Raw genomic sequence first — 24,122 nt, 5'->3', positions numbered from 1 at the left:
TATCTATATCTCTTTGCCTGGAAATGTCAGTGTAATTAACATTGACAACCAATGAGAAATGGAATTTGGTGGCTAAATAATCTCACTTCTCACACTCTAAATGAGGTAATTCTGAGGTAGTATGTCTCATGATTTTCTAGCACATAAGTATTACCTGGAGAGAATAAGACACAGATTCTTGTGCCCAAGATTTTGCATTTCTAATAAAGCTCCTAGGAGATATTGATCCTAACAACCCATGGACCATTCTTTTAATAGCATTTCCTATAGAATTCAGCCCCCTTGCCCAAAGCGCCCTTTATTGGCTTTCTTCCTCACTCTTTTGTATGGTTTGTTTTTCTGGGACACAGTCCAAATGAACTACTTGTATCCATATCTTCATTTCAGAATCTGGGGAAAAATCCAAACTATGAAAACCCTCTCTTTAGGAAAATCCACATAGAGTTTTGTATATGAGTTTAGAGGATGTATGTATCCCCCAAAATTCATTAAGTTGTAAATGAAGGTGACAAGGGTAAATGTCATGTGATCAAAGCTCACTAAAATTTGATCCATCTCCTGTGAAGTCACAATTTAGTAACAGCTCATGGAATTAGCTGAATTCAACCAGCTTTCCTTAGAAATTATTTCCCAGGGCTAAGGATGTAGCTCAATGGTATAGCACTTGCCAAATTTGTGAAACCCTAGGTTCAATTCCATCACCCAAAAAAAAAAAAAAAGTTTCCAGACCTTACTGTCATCTCATTATCCTTCCTTCATGGTCTGTATCATTCCATCATTCTTATTTTGTGGAACACAGGACAAATCTGGGACTCGAGAGACCCCAGGTTTGAAATCAATATAAAGAGCATTGTCAGCCATTCCTGTTGAGTTCTCAGGATTTCTTTCCAATCATAGTGCTTTCTGGGCACCATTTTGGTGCTATTGTAATCCTCAGATCTTTTCTTATTATGTTCACACAAAGCCAGGTATAGTATAACTGCAGCTTGCCACTGGAGCTTCAGCAGTGCAGTTGGTTAGCACAAGGTACTGCATCTGGTTTCTCCCAGTCCCTTCTGGATTCCACATGGTGCTTTATTCTATTTCATCCCTTTGGGAATCTGTGACGTATGTATTCCTAAATTCACATGTTCTAGTTCTGTGATAATCAAAGTAACTCTTACATCTTCCTTAGCTTCCCATTTTCCTTTCCTGATTTGCTCATTTTGCAGCTTCTAATTGGCTACACCGAGAGCTAACACCAGTATTACTAACACCTGTTTCCTAATCACTGTGCTTTGCCCACATATAGGCCAGCACATGTATTTGTTTATGATTATTTGTCTCATGAACTATTGAGTAAGTATAACTTCGTATATACCTATAAATGTGGTTTTGTGGGTGTGGATATATAAGCAGCCAGAGCTCAGGTCCAGTCTAAATAACGAGTGTTTGGTAGTTGGCTTTAATTGATCTTTGTGCATTGTCAGCCTCAACTTTCATCTGCCCTCAAATATCAGAGGAAGAATAAATTCAGTTCCTTGAAGTTTATTGACTGTTACTGGTAGCAGAGCAAATTTCATAAAAGAGCAGGTTTCATGTGGAGGAGTAAAAGGGGAGCTCTGAGTTGGTGAAGAAGGATATTGGGATGGGGACTTAGAGTAAAAGATAGAAAGACAGATCTCTCCCACCTTTCCCTCTCCATTCCCACAAGAATACTGTATTAACAGTGGGGGCATCCCGATCAGTATTCCCTCTCCAAATTGGAACCACAGAGGGGAAACTCGATACAAATTAGAAAACACCTCATAGCTCCTCTGTTTCTCCATCCAAGGGGATGCCAATATCCACGTTGTAGTCAGCAGGCTCCCCAGAGCTCAGCCAGGGAATAGGGGTTCGGTTGAAAGAAGGCCTGTTGGAGAGGTTCTGGTTGTAAAGGACCAGGGGTTCACTCAGCAGAGGCCCCAGGTCAAACTTGGGCATCTGGAAGGTCATACGTTTGGAGGCCTTTTCATATCCACCATAGGGCATTGCTGTCCTGTGAAGGGGACATATTATTCAATTAAGGATCAGAACAAAAGAAACAGAACCTTGTCAATCAGTTTGAAGGAAGGGGAAGTTCCTAAATTCTGTTTTTCTGAATGCTTCTTTACCTCTTATCCTTCTTCTCCCTTAGTACCGTATTTCCCCTTCCTGGTTTGCTTGTTTTCCCAAAGTTAATAATGAGAAAAGGAGTGCAGTGGGTATGAGACTAGATAGAGTCTCATAAACAGTCATGACCCAGACTAGCATTTCAGAGAAAGTACCCCAAACACTACAGACCCAAGGATCTGAGATCACCTTAAATTAAAATGTAGAGACCCTACCAACTTTACCTTTACCCCACCCCCAACCCAGGTGAATAGGGGATGGCCTAGCTGAAAGGAATTAACAACCAAATGCAAAATCACTTCTCTAGGCCTTTCCTAATCTGCTTTGACATAGATCTTCTAGGCATAGTTTAGAGAAGCCTAATTAAAAAAAGAAAGAAAGATACTTAGAACCTTACCATAGCAGGATATGAGAAAATAAAATCATACTACAGGGAGAATAATGGCATCCACACCTTGACTGAAAGGGGACCTAAAGAGGCTTCCAACCACATATTATATATAATTTCCATTTTACATTAAAAGCAACAAGGAGCTGGGTGTGGTGGGGCACACACCTGTAATCCCAGCGGCTTGGAGGCTGAGGCAGGAGGATAATTATTAATCCAAAGCCAGCCTGAGAATTTATCGAGACCCTAAGCAACTTAGTGAGACCCTGTCTCAAAATAAAACATTACAAGGGTTGGTGATGTGACTCAGTGGTTAGGCGCCCCCTGGGTTCAGTCCTTAGTACCAAAAAAAAAAAAAAAAAAAGCAACAAGGCTCAGAAGTAGGGTGATTATTCCATGCCCAAACAGCTAAGTAAGCTAAAAACCAAAATTCAAATTCTGACTTCCAGCAAATTTTTCCTTTATCACACTCTTATGATGAAGCTGAGCTGGAATTAAAAGAGCAAAGACTTTCCATTCAGACTCCCTTAGTCCTGTCATCCTTCCACAGCCTCCTTCTGAAACATTTGAAATACAGTAACATGCTTACTAAGGAATACAGTGCCACCACTAGTATGCATCTGGTTCCTTCCCCATCATCTCACCTGTTGAAGGACTTGTATTTGGGGAGTTCAGCTTTGGCCCCATAGGCCAACAGGTCAATGCCAAGTTCTACTTTTTGCTGGGGGTCAACCCCCATGGCTCGCTCCCATGGGGAAATGTAGGTCTTAAACAGAGTGATATGTTTTCCTTCTCCACCTGCTTGGTCTCCTGGTAACCATAGGAGAGAAAAGTCAAATAATAGCTATTAGTTAGTAGCTAATGAAAGTTAATCCCACACCCTTACAGTAGAGAAATTGTTGAGGCCAGGTACCAAAAGTATAATATCCCACCAATTGTTTCAGTTTTATAGTATAGTGACAGTCTGGGGTCAGATCTGTGACCAAATCAGAAAACCCAGAAAGGTGACTCAAAGACAAGGCTTCTCTGAGTAGAATATATATATCTTTTCTGGATGCCTCCTGTGTTCATGACATCTCAGTTTATTTCCCCCTGCTCCCCATTCCCAGGATAGACCTCATTCCTGCTCTAGAGAACAGATACATTATTTTTGGATGTGAGTACTTGCCTGATCCTGTCTCTCCAACCCCTGCTGTGCCAGCAGCTCCTTCTCTGCCAGCCTGGCCCCCAGGACCACTTGTACCCCCAGCTCCAGACCCAGAGCCCTCATGATGATGATGGTCAGAACCATACTGTCCAGCAGAGCCACTGCCCCCTGCCTGGCCGCCACCACTGCCCTTGCTGTAGGAGAATCCCTGACCAGCTGTGCCCAGCTGTCCCCCCACTGTGGGAAGGAACTTCTGGAAGTGATCCTGAAAAGAAACAATAAAATGAGGGGAAGGTTAGAAATGGATATGGAAAATATACAAAGACAAATGTGTATATACCAAAGGAGGAGGTGATCAGAGACAAGAGCCAAACTGAAGACCATGAATCCTCTGAGATTCTAGATCTCCCCAACTCCATAAATGGATAGTGGATAATCTGACTGAGAGGAATTAAACTTTTCTTTAGAGGTGGGATCTCAGGCTGTGGATATAGCTCAGTTGGTAGACTGCCTTTCCTGCTAAAGGCCCTGGGTTCTAATCCCCAGCACCATACACAAATAAACAAACACCTCCTTTGACACAGAGCCCCCTTCTATTGTTTCCTGCCCTTCTTGAATTAAGCTTCTTGCACTAGCTCTAGGTAGTCTGGCTTCTGTCTCCATCACTGCTGAAATGTCTCTCTTAAAAAAAAAAAAGAAACTGGTTAGCCCAGTTTCCCTAATTACACCTTAGGGTGGGGGCAGCTCATTCTGAGTGGACATGGCTGCAAAGGGGAACACAGTCTTAATTTAAAGAACTAGTGAAATCTCTGTCCTCTCCTTCCTCATCTTTCTATTTCTCTCTCCACTTGGTGCCTGTGAAGGCAGAACTTTCCTTTTTTTCCTTTTTTTTTTTTTTTTTTTTTTTTTAAACTCAAGGATGCTCATCACTGGGCTGGGGATGTGGCTCAAGTGGTAGCGCGCTCGCCTGGCATGGGTGCAGCCCAGGTTCGATCCTCAGCATCACATACAAAACAAAGATGTTGTGTCTGCCGAAAACTGAAAAATAAATATTTTTTTAAAAATTCTCTCTCTCTCTTAAAAAAAAAAAAAAAAAGGGATGCTCATCACTGAGCTACACCCCCAGCCCCCATTTTTCTTTATTTTATTTTGAAATAAAATATAAGTTGCGTAGGGCCTCACTAAATTGCTTAGCTGGCCTGGAACTTTGCACTCTCCCTGCCTCAACCTCCCCAGTTAAAAAGATTGCAGGCATGTACCGCCACACTCAGCTGGAGCACAACTTTCTGACAGTGAAACTATACCAAGTGAAGTAGGGTGGCTAAAAGAGCAATACTGGATTCAGTCCTGAAACCTAAAAATAACCCCGCCAACTTCTTGAAGAGTCTCTCCTGGCCATCTTACCAAGTATTCCCCCTATGCTCCACCCAGTGTAACCAGACCCAGTAGAGGGGAGGGGTTTTGGCCTCCTAAAGTTAGATATGACAGGCTCAGCACTTTTACTGGGTTCCTATGTAAGGGCCAAAGACGGACATTCCTACCCTGGCCCCATAGGCATCTATTTCCACTCTCCTGCAGTCACCTAGAGAAGGTAGAAGAAGAAGAAAGAAAATGGAGAATGTACCCTCTTTCTCAGCCATAATACCCTGGACCTTGCCCCTCTCCAATCCCTGCTTCTTTTTAATTGGAGAAGAAGCCTAACTAGAAAATGTAGGATTTTTTTTTTAACCTTTATTTTATTTGTTTATTTTTCTGTTGTGCTGGGGATCAAACCCAGTGCATCATGCATGCATGCTAGGCACGTGCTCTACCACTGAGCCACAATCCTGGCCCCCCCCCTTTTTTAATACTATGGATTGAACCCAGGTGGATTTTACCACTGAGATATTAATTTTTTGTTTTGTGACACGGTCTTCCTAAGTTGCTTAGGGCCTTGCTAAATTGCTGAGGTTGACTTTGAATTTGCCATCCTCTTTCATCAGCCTCCTGAGTCATTGAGATTTATAGGTGTATACTACCACACCCTGCCAAAAATGTAAGATATTGAAGAAAGATGATTTCAGTCACCACAGCTTGGGGTCCTTAGGGAAAATTTAACCCTAACCCTTTAATAAAAGACGACTAAAGAAGGAGATGGCTGTAAAACTCATTTAACTATTTCTAAGGTTGCCAGATTTAACAAATAGAATTACAGGAAACCACTTAAATTTGAAGCTCAGATGCACAACAAATAATTTTTCAGTATAAATATATCCTAAATATTTCATGGAGCATGCTTATACTAAGAAATTATTCATGTGTCTATGAAATTCAAACTTAAATGTGTATCTTATATTTTTATTTTGCTTGTATATTCCAAATGTTCCAGGGGATTTTATTTTGAGGGGGGCACCAGATGTTGAATTCAAGGGCACTTGACCACGAAGCCACATTCCCAGCCCTATTTTGTATCTTATTTAGATACAGGGTCTCACTAAGTTGCTTAGTACCTCACTTTTGCAGAGGCTGGCTTTGAACTTGAGATCCTCCTGCCTCAGCCAACTGAGATGCTGAGATTACAGGTGTATGCCACCTCATGCCGGGCAGGGAGATGTATTTATAGAAAAACAATATTCATTATATAACTCAAAGATCAAATTTAACTGGGTATACCATTTTGGGTTTTTTTTATTTGGTTAGGTTTTGCTTTTTTTGTTTGTTGGGTCTTTTAGGTTTTTTTGTTTGTTTGGTGTTGGAGACTGAACCCAAAGCCTTGCACATTTAAGCACTGAGTTATACTCTCAGCCCTATTATTCTGTATTTTTAATTTTTCATTTATTATTTTGTCCCAAATATTGCACGGGACATACTTTACTAAAAAAAAGATAAAAATAAAAATAAATCATTGTGAATCTTAACCTCAAAATACAGGACTGGCATTCTGTGTTTTATCTGATAACTATTTTAATACTTACCCATACTGGGAAGGAATATTTTACCTGAGGGTGTGGTATTCTCCATCCCTACTGACTCTAAGATGGAGACTTGAGTTTCAGAGATGAACTATAATTCACTTTAGAGTTACTGGGGACTCAATATATCTGGGGCTTAATGAACTTATACATTTTAAGGAAGAAGAGGTTGAGGTGCCTACCACCAACAAGCTGTTAGAAAAGATACTAGGCTTGGGGGGGCTGGGATTGTGGCTCAGCAGTAGAGCGCTCGCCTAGCACAGGCAGGACCTGGGTTCGATCTTCAGCACCACATAAAAATAAAGGCATTGTGTTGTGTCCATCTATACCTAAAAAATGTTTTTTTTTTAAAAAAAAAAAAAAAGACAAGATACTAGACTTTCAGAAAGTGTTTATGATTCCGAACTTACCATTGAGCTATCAGAGAAAACATCAGGATGGTTTTCATAGATAAATTTTTCCACCCGCATCTGTCGCAGTTTAAACATCTTAGAGCCTCGATTGGTGAGCAGTGACAGTTCCTCCAACATCACATCCCTTGGGACACTGATCTTCTTGCCCAGGTTCAGGCCTGAGCTCTCCTGTCCACCTTTCAGGGAGGTGGGGAGAAAGAGGCAAGAGAAAGAGGAAAAGTAGAGTTTCCTGGACTCAGAATGCAGACCTTGTCCACAACTAGCGTCCTATTAGAAACCCTTTAGAGGACTGGATGTTGCCTGTGATGTCTGAACAAGGTCTGTCTAGTATATAAGAGATTTTTATTTCCTGGGTTTGAAGTTGGAGTACTGGGAGACAGTGGAAATACTAGAGTAGAGAGGTAAACAGGGTTAAAAGTGGCACAGGCTTGGGACAAAAGGTATAAAAGAACATCATAGATAGAGCTACTGAAGAAATTGTGGCATGAGAGAAAGTTGATAGGCTAATCCTATGTGAAATTGGCCACATATAACCACATACTTTTGTTTTAAATTCTTTCCCTTTTCTTCTTCTTAGTAGACTCTTTGACTTCAAAGAGCCTCTAGTTATCAGAAGAACTCGAAGGAGGAGGAGGAGGAGAAGGAGAAGTGAAGGAGGGGGAAGAGGAGGAGGAAGGGAAGGGGAGGAGGAGAAAGGACAAGAAGAAAAGGAAGAAGAAGAAGGAGCTCTTCACATCCATGCACTCATGTTTATTCCCAGGAAACATACTTGTGCAATTTCCCATTTTAAATGTTAAACCAGTTCCCTAGCTCTGTGGAAAGATATAAGGAAATTAACCATATACTGGAACCTTAGCCTGTGTCAATCTCCATCATAGTTTCTTCCTCAAACATACCTCACTGACCATAGATCCTATGGTCCTGGAACTGAGCTGGCTAATATGGCAGGATATTGTCCCAGATTATAAGGTGAAAAGCATGGAAGGGTGAGTAGTCAATGTTGAATTCTGCCTGCCCTTCTTACTTCTCCTCTCATACCCATACCCCCCCACCCTGGAATTGCTCTCGTTTGTTCACCCCAACACATTTATAACTTTAGTTATTTGTTGGATTGGTGAGTTAGGGATGCTTTTAATAAGAAGTCCCACATGAGGGAGCTGCAAACATGCCTACCTCCAGTGAGTTCCATGATCAGCTTGCTGGATTTCCTCTTCTTGTTGGGGGCTGGGGTTCCTGAGAGCGGCATTTTGGAGGTATATTCTACCTGGATGGGGTAGGAATAGGGTTTAGAGGATTTACAGGAACTGGGAAAAGTGTTTATAGTAGAGCAATATTTCTTAACCTGAGAAGGCTTAAGGGGAAAATTTCCTCAGGTTTTCAAAGAAATATGTATTTCCCCAAAAGATGAAAATCCACTGTCTTAGGGGTTCTGTTTTCTTCGGAAACAGATGTACCCCATCCTTACCTTCTACCAACCTCTTATGGGCTACTTTACATAGAAATATTTTATAAGAAACATAGCTGAGGGAAAGGGATGTTTAAAAGAAAACAAGAACAACTCACACAGGACAGTGCACCCAAGTTTCATGGGTTTGGTGTGATTTGAAGTTTTTACTTGTTTTGGGATATCAAGACTGGGGTTGATTTCAGGCTCTGGTCTCTCCTCAGTCTTCCTCCAAGTCCCAAGGGGGTGGAGAAATGTTCTGCCAGGGTTCAGGATATTCAGCCAAAAACATTCTCCATAGGAAGGAGAGGTTGTTGCTCCTCCGATGGGCCAGCTGGAACATGGCCTGAGAGGTCATGGCTGTGCTCCCTGCTGCTACAGTCACTCATGCCCCAGACCCCAGAGCTCAAATGGGTTTGGGGAACCAAGGAGCATTTGAACCATGTCACAAGTTAGTCAATACCATAGCAGTAGAGAATTGAGGGAGGACAAGAACATAGTAATAGGATCTGGCCATGGTTGGGGACAAGCTGGGAAAAGATAGAGACTCCAGCCCCTCCTTAACAGCAGTTGGCATGCAGAGACATGCTGAGTCTTCTGCTGAGTCTTGTCTCACAAACACATCCACAATTCTACTAACTTATTGGGGGCCTCAGAACCCCTACCCATTCATCAAATGCCTCCCTGCAACTTTCTGGGCTCTTCTCTTTCCAGCTCTCTGGTTTCCCCTGGACAGCTGGGAGCTAAGCATAATAGGAGGGGAAAGGGCTACTACCCAAGGGTCAAGAATCACAATTGCAGACACAGAAGTTAACCAAGTGAGCTCCAGCACCTTAAGTCATAGCACACTTACCGGCTGCTTAGTTGGTGATCAGCTCTCCCTGGGGTTCAGCAGCTTTGGAGGACCCAGCTGCTGTGACCGGAGAACCGAGCTGGGCAGGCGTGGGGGCAGCACTGGCAGTGGGGGAGGGAGGATGGTTATTAATAGAGATGATGAGTGCAAGCAGCTCAAATGGCACAGGGGGTACTGAGACCCTGGAACCAAGATCCCGCCCTCCTTGCCCAGAGGCTCAAGAAGGGGAGAATGGCCTTTGGGATACTCCCACTGAGCTGACTGAGCTAGGAATCAATCTCCCTAGGGGATCCCCTTTGCACCTAGAGTCTGAAATCCAAAGAAGCATTCAGGGAGAAATTGAAGATAGAGGGAAAGGAAAAGGGAAGTTAAATTCAGAGTACAAGAAAGAGAACCTGCAGAAAATGTGCCCTGCAGTCACTCAGAGCCGCTCCAGGCCAAAGCTGGAGGGACCTGTGGGTATATTTAGAAGTAGGAAAGATTAAGGCATTATATTTGAAGACAGGATGGATGTCTTCATAATTGAACTTCTTTTTAAAAATACCTAGGTTTTTTTTTTCCCCCTCTGAGAGAGCAAATTAATGAAATGCAGTACAGTAAGGGATGTATGGGGAAGACCACCAATTCTTCTGACTCTTCACTCCCTTTTCTTTCCTCTTACACTCTGGAAGTTCTAAGAATAGGTGGACACCACAATCTGTGTTTTAGTTCCTGTTTGCTGCTGGGGTGCTCCGGTTCAGCCTGCTGTGTAGGATAGATGTTATCTCCCTGAGAAGGTCTTGTAGGCTTCTGACCTGCCCATGCCTTGCTCTCCAAGGTTCCTACTTTGGATTTCTTTAAAGAGAAACACACACTCTATATAAGATCTGTACTATCCCATTTGTACTGTTCTAAAGAAGCCTCTTGGCAAAGGTACAAGCTTGAGTGCCCCTTTGGAGGAAGGCTATCATTTGTACAGCACCTTCCTGAGTAGCTACAGAAACATTTTGGATCTTTCTCCAACTTCTTTTGAGGGTCTAGAACCAGATGCTACATTCCTGCAGCCACCACTATTGCACTATTATAGCTGCCTCAGGATTTTTTTTTTTTTTTTTTTTTTGTATTAGGGATTGAGCTCTGAGCTAAGGACACTCAACCACTGATTCACATCCCCAGCCCCATTTTGTATTTTATTTTGAGACAGGATCTCACTGAGTTGCTTCGTGCCTCACTATTGCTGAGAATGCCTTTTGGACTTGAGATTCTCCTGCCTCAGCCTTTGAGCTGCTGGGATTATAGGCATAGGCCACTGTGCCCAGCAGGAAATGGTTTTTGAAGTTTACAGAATATACTCCTGTCCCTCTGGGACGTCTCCACTTTTCCTGTTCGTACCCTCCTTCCATCCTATACTTTCCAGGTTCAGGATAGGGGCTCAAAGTTCCCCCACCTACTACCACATTGGTCTCTGTCCAGACCAGCTATGCTTCCAGATCCTTCATCTTTAGTCCTCCTCCTCTGTTCCTTCCCAACACAAGGAAGCAACTTAGAAGAAGAAACACAAGTAGTAAAAGGTGATTTCATCATCACCTCTAAAAAACAAACTCAAAGTTTAATGTCGTATGATTCAATATCTAGAACTACTTTAGTGGGTGAAGACAGGCTATTTAGCTCTATGGTCTCTGGTGTTTGCAAACATCTAGTTATTGGCACAAATGTGCCCTCTGCTGGTTAATTGGAGCAATGGCACTTTCCTTCTCAGTCTCTCAGGATTCTGATGCCTTCCCTTCTCTATTAGCCTCAATCCACTCCTCCAACTTTCTTTCTTCACTCTCCCTTCTCATTCATTACTATTCCTTCATTTATCTCATATAAATCTTTCACCTTTTACTATCCCTTCATTTAATTCCCAGCGAATGTTTAACATGGATGTTTCCTATAAGTAGGAAATGTTGATGGCAAACTTCTCGCAGTTTCCTTGCCTGAAAAGGAGCAGTAGAAGGAGAGGAGGAGAAATCTGATGGAGACTGCACTGAGAAGAAATAAAGAGGAGAGGTGGAGGTGCTTAAATCAAAGAAGGATATATTTGATAGGAGTAAAAGACTAGGGAATGAAGGGCAAAGGACTGAAAAATGGAGGGCAGGATTGGAAATAGAAATCTGAAATTGAATTAGAGGAATGGGTCAGAGGCGATCAAGGTGGGGTCAGGATTTGTGTATAAAACCAGAAGAGATGACAGCAATAGAAAGTATGGGGCATAAGTTTATTCTTGTGCACAAACCAAAGAACTGTGACTCACACCCTGTAGGTAAAGGAAATGATCATTTTCCAGATCAAACAGCAAATGTGGCTGGTGGTAGTCTTGGTGAGAGGTGAATCCATACTCTTCTAGGATTGGAAATTGGGAACTAAAGCTGAAAAGGAACACAAGCTAGGAATGGAGTAGGACTGAAAAGAGGTTTTGGTTCTGGGTATTTCCCTGTTCTTTCCCAGATAGTCATAACATGCTGCAGAAGACAAACTGAAGAACAGATTCATGGGAGATAGCATGGACACAAACTCTTCTTTCAACATTCAGCACACACCCTCATGCTTCCCTCTCACTATCATCCCACATCCCACAACCCACTTCACTTTAACAAATACGTTCTTTTTCCTCAAAATTTTTCTCAGTCCCCCTCTTGCTCACAGTTTGCTTCTTGTGGGGTTTCTCTGCCAAGACTGCCCTCTCCATGCTTCTCTCTGGCTTAATCACTTTCACTCATTTCTGCTCTGCAACTGGTTTCTATCACATTCTCCCCAGCCCTTCTTTCTGTTTTAGGCTTATGAAACAATGAAGACAATAATTTGTTTATTCTTAGAGGAAATTCTCCCTCTTTCTCTCTTTTACTTCCTGAATACTGAATTGCTCATCATGGACCTCTAATTGCTAATTTTGTGAAATGCAGTGAAACAGAAGAATTCTTAGTTCTATTCCTGGTCTACCTTAGCCTAGGAAAATTGTCCCAATCCTTCAGTCTTGTCATACTCCATTAGTTTCACAAGATGTAGCACCTGCTACAGATGCTAAGGAATTATTCTTCAGTGTAGCTCTTTCTCCCTGCTAGATTCCATATAGGGATATCTGACCCTTCTGTCAGCACAAGGAAAAAACCCAGATAAGGTCTTTATTTAGACCTCCCCTCTTACTTTTGTCTCAGAAGAGCACATCTATGGCATATCTGATCACTTGCCAGGTCAGATCCTGATCACACACACGTGCACATACTGGCATACACACACACATACCTAGGAATATGCCAGATAACCTTGAGAAAGCAGAATGAAAACTGGGAGTGGGTAGACAAATAGGGGTCAATTCAGTCCCTTGGCTGACTGTTAGTGGGGAGCTCCTTGCCTGAGGTCCCAGTGTTACTTACATTCTGTGTGCTTCTCACTGAACATTAAAATGAGACCCACAGAGGAAGCACAAATGTAAAGAAATAGAGACCTCTGGAGGCACATGGATAGAGAGACCAGGAGATAAAGAGAGCTCCAGGCAAGTAAATACAGAGACAAGGAGAAGCAAAGATAACAAAGCAGAGATAATAGGTTGGAAAGCAGCAGGGAGATGGGAAAGTCAGGATGAAGCTAGGGATGGGACACTTAACTCCAAAACTATTTCTGGTTGGAGGGAATTTAACCTCCTGATGCTTGAGGGTATGATAGGGCAGGAGAAGTCACTTCAGAGACTGGATGTTCCACTTCTCCATGGTCCTGGGACCTATTTCTGGCTCATTGGTGCCCTGCTCCAGGTTTCCACACATGAGCCTGTAATCCTGTTCTGATGGCCGAGAATCTGGGCCTGGCCACCTGGAAACTGCAGGAGCTAGGGGTGGTCCCAAGACTCCTAGGAGATTCTGGAGGAAGAATTGGGCTAGAAACAGAGGCTGAGGCCAGCTCTGCCCTCCAGATGGGCTCATCCAGTGTAGTGGCTGCTCGAGGGGCAAGCACAGTGGGAGCCAAGGGCTCTGCAGTGGGCTGGGGTGCCGGAGTGGAAAATCGGCGGATTTCCTGGACTCGAACAGTTTTGGGGGTCTCTAAGGAGGTGGGGCCAGGAGTTGGAGGAACCTCATCAAAACAGAACATGGCAGATTTAAGCTGGTAGGGCTGATGTCGCATGAAATCCAGAGCCTTGATGCCCTGTTTGGGGGTTGCCCGAGGCCCCTGAGATTGAGCCTTATTAGGGAGTGTTCGGGCAGCCTGGGGGAAAAAGGGTGAAAGCAGTGGGTTATAAGCAATAGGAGGTGGGGCACGAATGTTAGGTGAATATTTCCATGAAGGGGGCAGCGAGGGGGTAGGAGATGGACTTCTGGGCCGAGGACCAGGGCCAAGACCAGGACCAGGTGTAGCTTCCACTACATACCTGTCGGCCCGGCTCTGCCGCTTGGCAAACAGCTCCCCACCCCTGCCCTGCAGCCTTGGTGGCTCAGGGATTGAAGCTGGAGGGGTCGCCCCATTCACTAGCCCATCAAGGAGCCCTCGAGATGCCGGTTTCGGAGCAACTGGGGGTGGAGTTTTAGGAGCCATGGGGGGTGGGGTCTTGGGAGCTATTGGAGCCGGAATTTTAGGTGTCACGTGAGGCAGGGTCTTGTAACTGCTGCCCCCTGGTGGCTGCATGAAATTACAGGCTTCAGCTCCGAGGCTCAAAGCGTCCTCCTCCGGACCAGATTCAGCACCGCCGGTCCGGGGTTTTTCATCCAGGTTCTGCACCAGGGATAGCAGCTCCGGGTTGGGCGAGTTCTTCGTCTCCTGGTTTCCTGGCCGGAACATCTGTTTCCGGGTCCCGCGGCGCCGGGCCTCCTGCAGGATGCCGGTGCGGGCAGCTGGCACAGAGATGCGCTGCTCCCGAGCGCTGGGGGACTCAGGGGCCGCGAGGCCTGGAGCCGGCCCCTCTGAGCGCTCAGAGGGTCGCAGAGGCGACGACAGGAAGATAGAAGCAGTGGAGGTCATGGCACCTGCGCTAGGAGGAGCGGGGGACTCTGGGGCGCCCCCGGGTGTAACAGGCCTACTGGGGGCTGGGATGTACAGGGAGCTGGTAGCCGTCACAGGGCCCGAGGAGCGTGGTATGCTGGGGGAACCTGAGGCGGGCGCGAGGCTGGACACCCCTGTGGTGAAGCTGGGCAGAGAAGTGGGCCCCTGTGGAGAGGACGCAAAGGGAGGTGGAGCGGGACTGAGGCCTCCCAGGCTTTCATTCGCCCTCTTGGGGCCTGAGGGCCTGAAAATAACCGAGGTGGTACCTGGCCTCTGCCCTTGTAAGCCCGGGGTAAAGGGCCTAGCTGACCTGTTAAAGATGCTTGGAGCTGGGGTCGGTGCGCCACCATCTGGAAGAAAAGGTCTAGGGCTGACAACAGGGGCCAGCAAAGGGCTGGGCGGGAGTACAGCAGCTTCTGGGGGAGCACTCTGGGGTCGGGGTGGTGACTGCAGACCCTGTCCATTGAGCGTGGCTGTTGGACCCACACGATCCAGCTCCTTGGTGCTGGAGGCTGCGCGCTGGCGCTGCTGTTCAAAGAGCTGGACCCCTCGGCCAGAGGTCTCACTCAACTGCCCTCCTAGCCCGGGGCCCTGGCCATCGGCTGCTTTTGAACCCACACTGGCCAGCTCCATGTCCAGATAGGGGCTATCCCAGTCAGACTGATTGGTGAGGCTGCGGGCGTCAGAGAAGGCCTCTTCATCCAGCTCAGACTCGCTTGTTGGGGGGATGCCGTCCTCCTCCTCAGCGCCTGTGCCAGCTGCAGCCCCGAAGCTCACTAGGGTGTACTTCTTTGCTCTTTGCCGTCGTTTCTTAAACATAAGCACCCCCTTAGAGTGAGGGTTGGGAGCTGCAGTTAGCAGGGATGCAATCGTCCTGCATTTGGTCTTGGCCTCCTTCACACTCTTCTCTTGGAGGCTCTCTGCACGTTGCAGTTCTGAGGAGGCCAAGCAGTAGATTGATCAATGGGGGTTTACAACCTCTTCTATTCTTGCTCCCCAAAGTTTTCACCTCTCATCCCAGCCAGCTCCCTCACAACTCCCACCTCTTGTTTTCACTGGCCAGACCCCACAATGCCTCCTGCCAATTAATGTCCTCTGACTTGGGGACAGAGTGGAGGGTGCAAGGCAAAACCAAGGACAGTTAAAGGAAAGGCAGTCCAGTTGGCTGTCCTGACTGCTGTGACCATACCTCTTCCTCTATTCTGTCCCTGTCTGTCCAGAGATGTTCCCTTATCCACCCCACACACATTCCTCACCTGCCTCCCATTCCTGACTGACATAGGGGGGAGGTGTCACTTTCCATGGCAGAAAAGAAAAAAAGGCAGGTCCCAGAGAGAGAAAAAATGAGAAGGGACAATTTTCCACCACAATAGAGACCATGATAGGTGTGTGGGGGGGGATTTACACCCTCTTCCCACCTATTACCCCTAGGACCAAGACACACAGGCTTCTTAGCAATGAGATCTTCAGTCAATTCTATCTCCCTCATGTAGTCCATATCGTAAACACTCATGTAAACACTCCCATCATACACCATTTCAACAAGAATATCTGTCTACCGGAAGTTAGCTGTGGACATACTTTCTCTTATGTATTTTTCTCTCATTCAGGTATATTCCAGCTTATAAACTCCTCACATACATATATGCAAATACACACATGCCCATACAAAAATAGTTACTTAAATACATTCACACACAGCACCCTCCAGGTGGCTTTTCTTTCCAGAGTTCCTCCTGCAGAGACCCTGTTACTAACAGAGAGAATTGTAGGTTTGATCTTGGCCCTTCAACTACCAGGGCACTCCTTTGTGCTCCATACCCCTTTCTACTCACAGAGCCAGTAGTTAGTCTCAGATCCAAGAGTCAGGAAAAGCCAGAGTGCTGTTCTCCAAGACAACCCTCCAAATCTTTAGGGTACCTCAAAGGCATCAGGTACATATATTGTCCTTTTCTCTAAAATGGTGATAGAAATGAAATAGGTTTCTTTGCGGGGAGGTCAGAAATGTCCCCAAATCTCCATGCCTTTGCCAGGCCTTTTAATGTACAGAGTTCAGGCTGCTGCCACCAGGCAGTCACAGAAGGACTATGTGCTAAAGAGAACCAGGGCAGGGCTTTGCATGCCATGTGAGGCCTGGGTAGGTGGAGCTAGGAAATGGGAGAGGCTGTCCTGCTGCTAAGACCTAGCCTTAAACATGGATACTGCCTGGCCTGTGGTCCCCAGTTCCTACTGAAAAATTCTTGAAATTCCATCTACTTTCCATTCACTCAAGATACAAGGTTCTTGGGGTGGGGGTTGTAGCTCAGTGGTAGAGTGCTTGCCTAGATCATGTGAGGTACTGGGTTCAATTCTCAGTACCACATAAAAATAAATAAAATAAGGGCTGGAGATGTGGCTCAAGCCGTAGCGCGCTCGCCTGGCATGTGTGCGGCCCGGGTTCGATCCTCAGCACCACATACCAACAAAGATGTTGTGTCCGCCGAGAACTAAAAAATAAATATTAAAAATTCTCTCTCTCTCTCCTCTCTCACTCTCTTTAAAAATAAATAAATAAATAAATAAATAAATAAAATAAAAGTATTGTGCTCTAAAAAAAAAATTTTACAAAGACAACAAGTTCTTTTTTTTTTTTTTTTCTTTTTTAAGGCACTGCACAATGAACCCAGGGACAATCTATCACTGAGCTACACCCTCAGCCCTTTTATTTTATTTTGAGACAGGGTCTCACTAAGTTGCCAAAGCTGACCTCCAACTTGCGATCCTCCTGCCTCAGCCTTCCAAATTGCAGGAATTACAGACAAGTGCCAACATGCCTAGCCACTAATCACCTTTCTAATTAGGGCTTTCATTTCTCTCATGAGCATCTATAACACTGAATAGTACTGTAGAAAGAATAGGCACTGGAGTCATAGTTCATTTCAGGTTTTGGGTTCTTGGGTGAATTACTTCACCTCATTGAAGTTCAGTTTCCTCATCTGTAAATGAGGATAATAATGGCTACCTCAGAGGGTTGCTATGAGGATTAAATTTAGCACTTAACACAACGCTAAGGTCCACTATGAGTGATCTTAACTCTCAAAGCTTTCTTGACACTAACTGCACATGTGTTCAGATAATTTCTTGTATATATATCTTTTCCCACAGTTTCACACATTCATGCCTTCCTATATTCATAATGTACTCCCACCTTTCTCTCTCTCTCTCTTTCACACACGCGCGCACACACACACACACACACACACACACACACACACACTGTTCCTATGAGTTTTCTTCAGCTCACGTGGCCATAGACCCCTTTTACATGTGGCCATAACATCAACCCATTCTAAAAAAGGGGCAGTGATGCTCTCCTGAGAAAAGAAAGAAGACAGAAAAGAAAAAGAGGATAAGATGGGGCTGGGTTTGTGGCTCAGTGGTAGCATGCTGGCCTAGCATGTATGAGGCACTAGTTTTGATTCTCAGCACCACATACAAATAAATAAAATAGAAGTCCATCAACAACTAAAAATATTAAAAAAAAAAAAACAGAAAAAGGGGATAAGAGAATAAACCTTACTCAAAGTCTATCCTTCTTTAACTATTGAGGTATCACACTCCATTCTAGACACCAGAACTCTCTCAAATGTGAGAGGATAGTACCTGCATAGAACGGGTCTTGGAGCTCAGGAACTGGACCTGGGGATTTGTCACAGCTGGCTTGGCTGAGGGGTTCTTGGCTGATGGACTCAAAGGTCTCCATGCCGAGAAAGGCAGTGCTGGCTGGAGCAGGACCAGCTTGATCCATCCCCCACGACTTTTAAAGCCCCTTTGTCTTGTCCCCAGAGCTGGCAGCTGAATGAGCTCACTAAGCTATTTTTGGAGCCTGGCCCCCCCACATCCTTCTCTGGCTGCCCCATAAGTCCTGGTGTGATGGACATGAGCACCTGGCTCCTCTACTCTCCACCCCTCCCACTGGACAATGAGGTCTACTTGATTAAAAATATCCCTGAGCCACTACAGTCTCACCCAGCATGATGAGAAGGGAGGGGACGCTAAAATGAGAACTGGGGATAATTATGGGATCCTGAGCATGCATTTGGAATTTCTTTGTGGGATACTGAACACTCTCAGGGATGTCAAACTCTAAATTGTTGTGTCCTTAGCTCCTCAAACTCAGACCCAAAAATATGGAATAGGAATCAGAGTGGTGAAAGGAAGGAAAAAAAGATGAGAATTAGAGGGGAACCCTGAGATTTCAGAGGTGACAAAAAAGGTCTCTGTGGGAGGAGCAAGGGAGGCATAGGACAGGGGAAAATTTCACTTTAGGTCTGGTTCTGCTGCTCACATCAAAAATAGCAAAGAGCCTGAGATAAGTGGGACTGGCTTTTTCTATCCAGGCCTACATTCTTTCCTGAGATAAGGAGCCAAAGATCCCTCCCTCTACCACTTCCTAGGGAACTCATGACCATCTCATAGCCTCTCAGTCCCCAGGAATCCCAATTGAACTTAACAAATGTCAAAGGTAATTTTGATACCATGCCTGCAATTAACACTTGTAAGGAGTCCTTATAGCCTTGCCCCAGCTTCCCAATATTTCCCTGTTTGTGTCTATCCTCTGCCTTCACCCCATCCTGGAAACCAATAAAACAACAGTAACCACCACCAAACCTCTTATCTATTCATGTCTCTTTCCATTTTCTCAGATTATTATGTTCTTAGGTTGACTGAACCGTGTGTGTGTGTGTGTGTGTGTGTGTGTGTGTGTGTATACTGGAGATTGAACCCAGGGTCACTTTATCACTGAGCTACATCCCCAGCCCTTTTAATTTTTTTACTTGAGACAAGGTCTTGCTAAATTGCTTAGGCTGGCCTCAAACTTGCAGTCCTCCTGCCTCTGGCTTCTGAGCCACTGATACCTGTACCTTTTGGCTACACTGGTATAAACAGCAAAAGTAATAGGGACCATGAGAATAATTATTCTCCCCTTTCGTTTATCACTCTTCTCTACTTGTCCCAGAGACTGCATTGAAGGGGCATGAGATAGGTAGAATGTGTAGATATGGAGATGATTTAGAGATCAGATCCTGGCTAGGAAAAAAAAAAAAAAAGGGTTCAGGGACTCACTGGCTTGCTTGGCCTTCTGGGTGTAGGTGGTAGTAAGATCTTCTGCCACTGGGTGGGTAACAGGTCCCACCATAGGGATGAGATGAGGGCCAGGCCGGAGTGGACCATGGGGTAACAGCAATGCCTCAGCTGGAGGTGGTTGAAGGGCTGTCCCTTCTTCCCAAGATGGGGAGCTCACACGGCTGTCACCCTGGCTGGGAGGGCCAGTGCTGGCAGGTGCTGGCTCTGCAGGGCTGTCAGACAGGTAGACCTCATCAGGTGGGGCTCCTGGAGGGGTGGGCCTCATGGGGCCTCGGCGGCGGGTCCGGCGGGTCTTCTCCTGGGTGGCAGGACCATCAGCATCACTGTCTGTCTCTCCATAGTAAGCCTCGCTGTCAGGGGGTGAGCGAAGGCTTCCAGGCTGAAGAGGCTGAGGAACCGGAGCACCAGGAGGCTCAGGACTCAGTGGAGATAAGGGTGACAGCACCTGAAGCCCCCCAGGGGATGGAGATCTCACAGGCCCTTCATCTGCTACCCTGAATGGGAAAGATGACAGAACTTGAGAGTCTGTGTAACAGCTAAAGTGATGTGAAAGAAATGGGGGAAGAGAAAAGAGAAAGGAGACTAACTATATATAAAGTGAAGATCTAAAGACAAAATGGGAAGCAAATGTGCTTGGAGAGCAGTGAGTAGATATGAGCTTTGAGGAAAATATGATGAGGAAGAGACAGGCCAGAGGTTGAAGTAGATCCATCACTCAAACACCTGCTCGACACTCCATCCTTTAATTGCAGATACATTCAGATACTTTGGGGAGGCACACACAAATGTTTATTCTCTAGCAGGAATGTATGAGCAGAGATAGGTACTTGTTAGTTGCTAAAGCCTGGTCAGTGAGACATAGGGCTAAGAAAGAGAAGGGGATTCCTGGACTAGGGGAAAAGGAAAGGAGGAGTCCATACCGCTGCACAGTGAGGACAAGCTGATTCCCTGAGGCATCGATGAGGCTCATGGCACTGGCATGAGAGAGGCTAGTACAAGAAACTCCATTTATTGCCAAGAGCTGGTCCCTCTCTCGGAGTCCTGCTCTGCCAGCCTGGCTCCGTCTTCGGATCTGAGATGGAGGAAAAATTGTAAATGATGGAGGGCTCCAAAGGGAGAAGAACGAAAGGAAAGCAGGAAGGACCCACATGAGAGGATTTTATTTCGTAAAGTAAGAGGGTGGGGAGTGCACAGAACTGTAGCTGAAGAAGACTATCTAGAGGGAAAATGCAGATTGGTGGGAGTAATACATCATTGATGGGAGGCAGGATAACCACTGAATGAAAGGGGTTTGGAGAAAACCATGTAGAAGAGGTACTAGAAATGGTGGTATATCACCAAGATTTTCCTCCAAGGGCAATAGTTCTTTTCTAGGCCATGGAATCCCAGGTGCCATTACAAATTAAGATTTTAGACTAGTATTCCAGATCAAAGCCAGCTGTAGTGGCACATGCCTGTAATTCCAGAGACTTGAGAAGTTGAGTCAGGAGGATTGCAAGTTTGAGCCCAGTCGTAGCAACTCAGAAGACTTTGTCTCAAAATTAAGAAAATTAATAATAATAATAATAATAATAATAATAATAATAATAATAATAAAAAGTGCTGATGATGTAGCTCAATGACAGAGTGCCCCTGTGTTCATCCCTAGTACTGAAAAAAAATATTTCAGATCCAGACCAGCTGGATTCTGAGAGATTATGTTTGTGTGTGTGTATGTATGCACATACATGGCTACCACTTGTTGAGTTCTTACTAAGTTGTTAGGTACTGTGCTGCATGTGTTACTACACTTAATTCTTAGAATGGTTCTATGAAATAGGTACTATTATTACCCATACTTTACAGTTCAGAAAACTAAGTCTGTAGGATGAAACCAAAAGGGTAATGACTTCATCTGAGAGGCCAGATATTGCCAAAACCCTCCCAGAACCTAGAAAAGTCTTGTCTAGTGAGAGAAAGGAACTGACTTAGGGAAAGAAGAGCACTGAAGGCATGAGCAGGGCAGGGCAGGGCAGTGCAGGGCAGGGCAAAGCAGGGCAGGGCAAAGCAGGGCAGGGCAAGGCAAGGAAGGGCAGGGCAGGGCAGGGCTGGGCTGGGCTGGGTGAGACAATCTCAGCTTGTCACATATCAGTTTAGTCACAGAGAAATTAGAACCTTCCCTACATTCCTGGAGTTTGGAGTAGAGGGATACACACAGGAGAGCAAACACTGGATGACCAGACCCCAGCCTCTGCTACCATGGTGCTACAGGAAACTGAAGTAGAGCTTTTATTTTTCTCTACTCTCTGGAAACTAGGAATTCTCTTTTCTAGGAGGTCCCTAGAAGAAGTTTGTGATCAGACACTACTCCCTCTTCCAGACTTGAGCATGCTTCCCTACTTACCTGCCCACCTACCCACAGCCTCTTCTTCACAGCCCCACTTACCCACCTCCCCATTGGCCGCCACATGATTCTTCCCAAGTCCCCCAGTGTTCCCTTTTCCCTGAAACTGCATTTCAGGGGCTCTACCTTACCTTGGACACCTGTAAGGGTTTCCTCTGTTCGGCCCCACCCTGAAGTCGGAAGCCCCAGGGGGCTCCCCCTGATAGTGTGACCAGCACCTTCTCCTCAGCACCCATCGCTCAGCTTGGCCTATGGCCCCGGTGTTTGGACAGTGTCCTAGGGAGAGAAGTTGAGGTGCTGGTACCCCGTCTGGCCTGCCTGTCCGGCTGTCCTGCTCCTGCTGCCCCAGGCCTCCCCCCCACACCACATACGGCAGGCAGGCAACTTGGCCTTGGGATCAGTACAGTCCAGCACACATGTCCTGTCAATCGGAGCTGTGCTCAAAATAGTTGCCGGCTGTACTCTCCTCCTCTTCTTCTCCCAGTTGTGCTACTCCTAGAGCTAATTATAGCACAAACTTCTGCCCTACATGTCTCCCCTTCTACTGCATGGGCCTTTAACTTAGGACTCAGAGTACTAGCTCTCTGGAGCTCTAGAACTATTGTATACCCTTTCAGGGACTGTGCCTTCCCTGATATGATCATGGACTAATCTCAACTGCTTTCCTCCAAAGCCCATGTCAGAGTGGTAGGAGCCAGGAGCAGGAGGGGCTCAGTACCACAGCTGGCAAGAAATGGCTCCATAAAATCCCAGGAAAGAGTGTCCCTTTGCTCTACTGTATGAATTTGTCACCATGCCAGGCCTGTTTTGCCCACCACATAGTATACTAATCACTAAAATGGCAAGTTTTTTTTCCCTTCAGTATTAAACCCAGAGACACTTTACCACTAATCTACATCCCCAGCCCTTTTCCCTTTTTATTTAATTTTGTGTGTGTGTGTGTGTGTGTGCGCGCGCGCGCGCACTCTAGGGATTGAACCCAGGGCTGTGTGCATGCAAGGCAAGCTACATCCTCAGCCTCTTCTTTTTAATTTTTATTTTGAGATAGGGTCTCACTACATTGGCAAGGCTTGCCTTGAACTTGTGTTCTTCTTGCCTCAGTCTCCTGAGTCACTGGGATTACAGGAATGTGCCACCAAACCTGGCTTGAAATGACAAGTTTTGGAAAACAGTAAAAGTTTATTCATGAGGTGGCCTAAGGCATGGGGAAAGGTGATTAGAGATTGAATTAATCAGGGGTCTGCACATATGTAACCAGTTTTCATAGCTCTTTTTAAGATTCATGTAAGGAAAATGGTGGCATTAGCATGATTGGAGAGTGGAGTTTTAGGCCTTCTGAGATCAAACAGTCACCCACTGAGTACCTGTACAGCCCCAAGTAGTTTTAGCAAAAGTGGCCTTCAATTCCCTGAAAAGTAACCTAAGCAATTATTATCATCATAGCCCACATGTCAGAGGTGATATCTACAACAAAGCTAGTAGGGGACAATGACACATCTCAGCTCTGTGATCTCTAAAATAAATATGTGATTTTAAAAGTCAACTAAAAGCAAGTAACTAAAAGCAAAGGAAGCTAGATAGTTTATTTAGGTTTTCCCTCCATTTCAAATTTACCTGTTAAGCAAAATGGAAATCTGTATCTCACTGCAGGGATAGAGATGAGTCTGTGTAGAGGAACTCTGATCAGCTCTGCTTCAGTTGTGTAGTTACCTCTTCCTTAAAGTCTTTTCTGATCCCCTGCCAACTCTCTACCTATAAAGTTAATTCTTCCTTCCTTTGGTCAACACACATATCTTGTTCATACTTCTACTGTTTTGTTTTTCAGCCAACAGTATAATTCTGTTCATACACTTGTCTTCCTGCCTGGAGTATGAGAAAGTTTGAGTCAAGAACTGTGTGCCATCAACAGCCCACAGAGTGATGATTGATGTAAAGAGTGTTCAATAAATATTTGCTAAATTATCATTACAATACCTAGGTTGCCATGTGAAAATGGACACAGATAGGCATGTGTAAATATACCAATTCATGTCAGTAATAAAATCTCTACTTGTTTTTAGATTTCTATTACATGAATGTGCCTTATCATTAAGAGACCTCTTTATTACAAAACATAACATTATGGTGCTGTAACTGTGATTATCAGACTACAGTTTTATGGACTGGCTGCTCCCTTATTGTGTTAATGCTGTTTGCCTTGGTATATGATGTAGTCATAGAAAATACAAAATTCTGGGTAAGAACTTAGACTTGAGTAATTTTTTTTGGCGGAAGGCAGGGGAGGTACCAGAGCACTC

The 24,122-nt window shown here is 45.2% G+C and overlaps 2 protein-coding genes across 4 annotated transcripts; both read right to left on the bottom strand.

The window, feature by feature from the left end:
* Nucleotides 1-1,511: 1,511 nt before the first annotated feature.
* Myoz1 (myozenin 1) lies at nt 1,512-13,736 on the bottom strand. Of its 2 annotated transcripts, XM_005325909.5 has the most exons (7): nt 13,708-13,736; nt 9,327-9,427; nt 8,203-8,293; nt 7,027-7,205; nt 3,687-3,930; nt 3,163-3,328; nt 1,512-2,017 (listed from the first exon to the last, which is right to left on the bottom strand). In XM_005325909.5, exons 3-7 carry the CDS (start codon nt 8,273-8,275, stop codon nt 1,786-1,788), a joined length of 894 nt encoding a protein of 297 aa, XP_005325966.1. In that variant the 5' UTR covers nt 8,276-8,293; nt 9,327-9,427; nt 13,708-13,736; the 3' UTR covers nt 1,512-1,785. The 2 variants fall into 2 exon arrangements, with proteins under 2 accessions (XP_005325966.1, XP_077896548.1); XM_078040422.1 differs by lacking the exon at nt 13,708-13,736 and having other exon boundaries at nt 8,203-8,289.
* Synpo2l (synaptopodin 2 like) lies at nt 10,087-22,196 on the bottom strand. 2 transcript variants are annotated; one of them, XM_005325907.4, is made up of 4 exons: nt 21,957-22,196; nt 20,363-20,514; nt 19,422-19,936; nt 10,087-15,250 (listed from the first exon to the last, which is right to left on the bottom strand). In XM_005325907.4, the coding sequence occupies exons 1-4, from the start codon at nt 22,059-22,061 to the stop codon at nt 13,077-13,079; spliced, it is 2,946 nt and encodes a 981-aa protein (XP_005325964.1). In that variant the 5' UTR covers nt 22,062-22,196; the 3' UTR covers nt 10,087-13,076. The 2 variants fall into 2 exon arrangements, with proteins under 2 accessions (XP_005325964.1, XP_005325965.1); XM_005325908.3 differs by lacking the exons at nt 19,422-19,936; nt 20,363-20,514; nt 21,957-22,196 and adding an exon at nt 17,958-18,188.
* Nucleotides 22,197-24,122: the final 1,926 nt, after the last annotated feature.

Source organism: Ictidomys tridecemlineatus, chromosome 1 (genome assembly GCF_052094955.1).
Source record: "Ictidomys tridecemlineatus isolate mIctTri1 chromosome 1, mIctTri1.hap1, whole genome shotgun sequence".
Taxonomy (NCBI): Eukaryota; Metazoa; Chordata; class Mammalia; order Rodentia; family Sciuridae; genus Ictidomys; species Ictidomys tridecemlineatus.
This window is presented reverse-complemented; position numbering and strand designations above follow the sequence as displayed.

Bases quoted from the DNA above. Each gene is read 5' to 3' on its own strand.
- Synpo2l (XM_005325907.4), bottom strand. From the start codon at position 22,061: ATGGGTGCTGAGGAGAAGGTGCTGGTCACACTATCAGGGGGAGCCCCC. The intron at 19,937-20,362 runs GTATGGACTCCT...TTTCCCATTCAG, and splicing joins CTTGTCCTCACTGTGCAGCG to GGTAGCAGATGAAGGGCCTG. The intron at 15,251-19,421 runs GTGAGTCCCTGA...TGGCCTCCTCAG, and splicing joins CCAGAAGGCCAAGCAAGCCA to AACTGCAACGTGCAGAGAGC.
- Myoz1 (XM_005325909.5), bottom strand. From the start codon at position 8,275: ATGCCGCTCTCAGGAACCCCAGCCCCCAACAAGAAGAGGAAATCCAGC. The intron at 7,206-8,202 runs GTAGGCATGTTT...CCTCCCTGAAAG, and splicing joins GATCATGGAACTCACTGGAG to GTGGACAGGAGAGCTCAGGC. The intron at 3,931-7,026 runs GTAAGTTCGGAA...GTTTCTTTTCAG, and splicing joins TTTTCTCTGATAGCTCAATG to GATCACTTCCAGAAGTTCCT.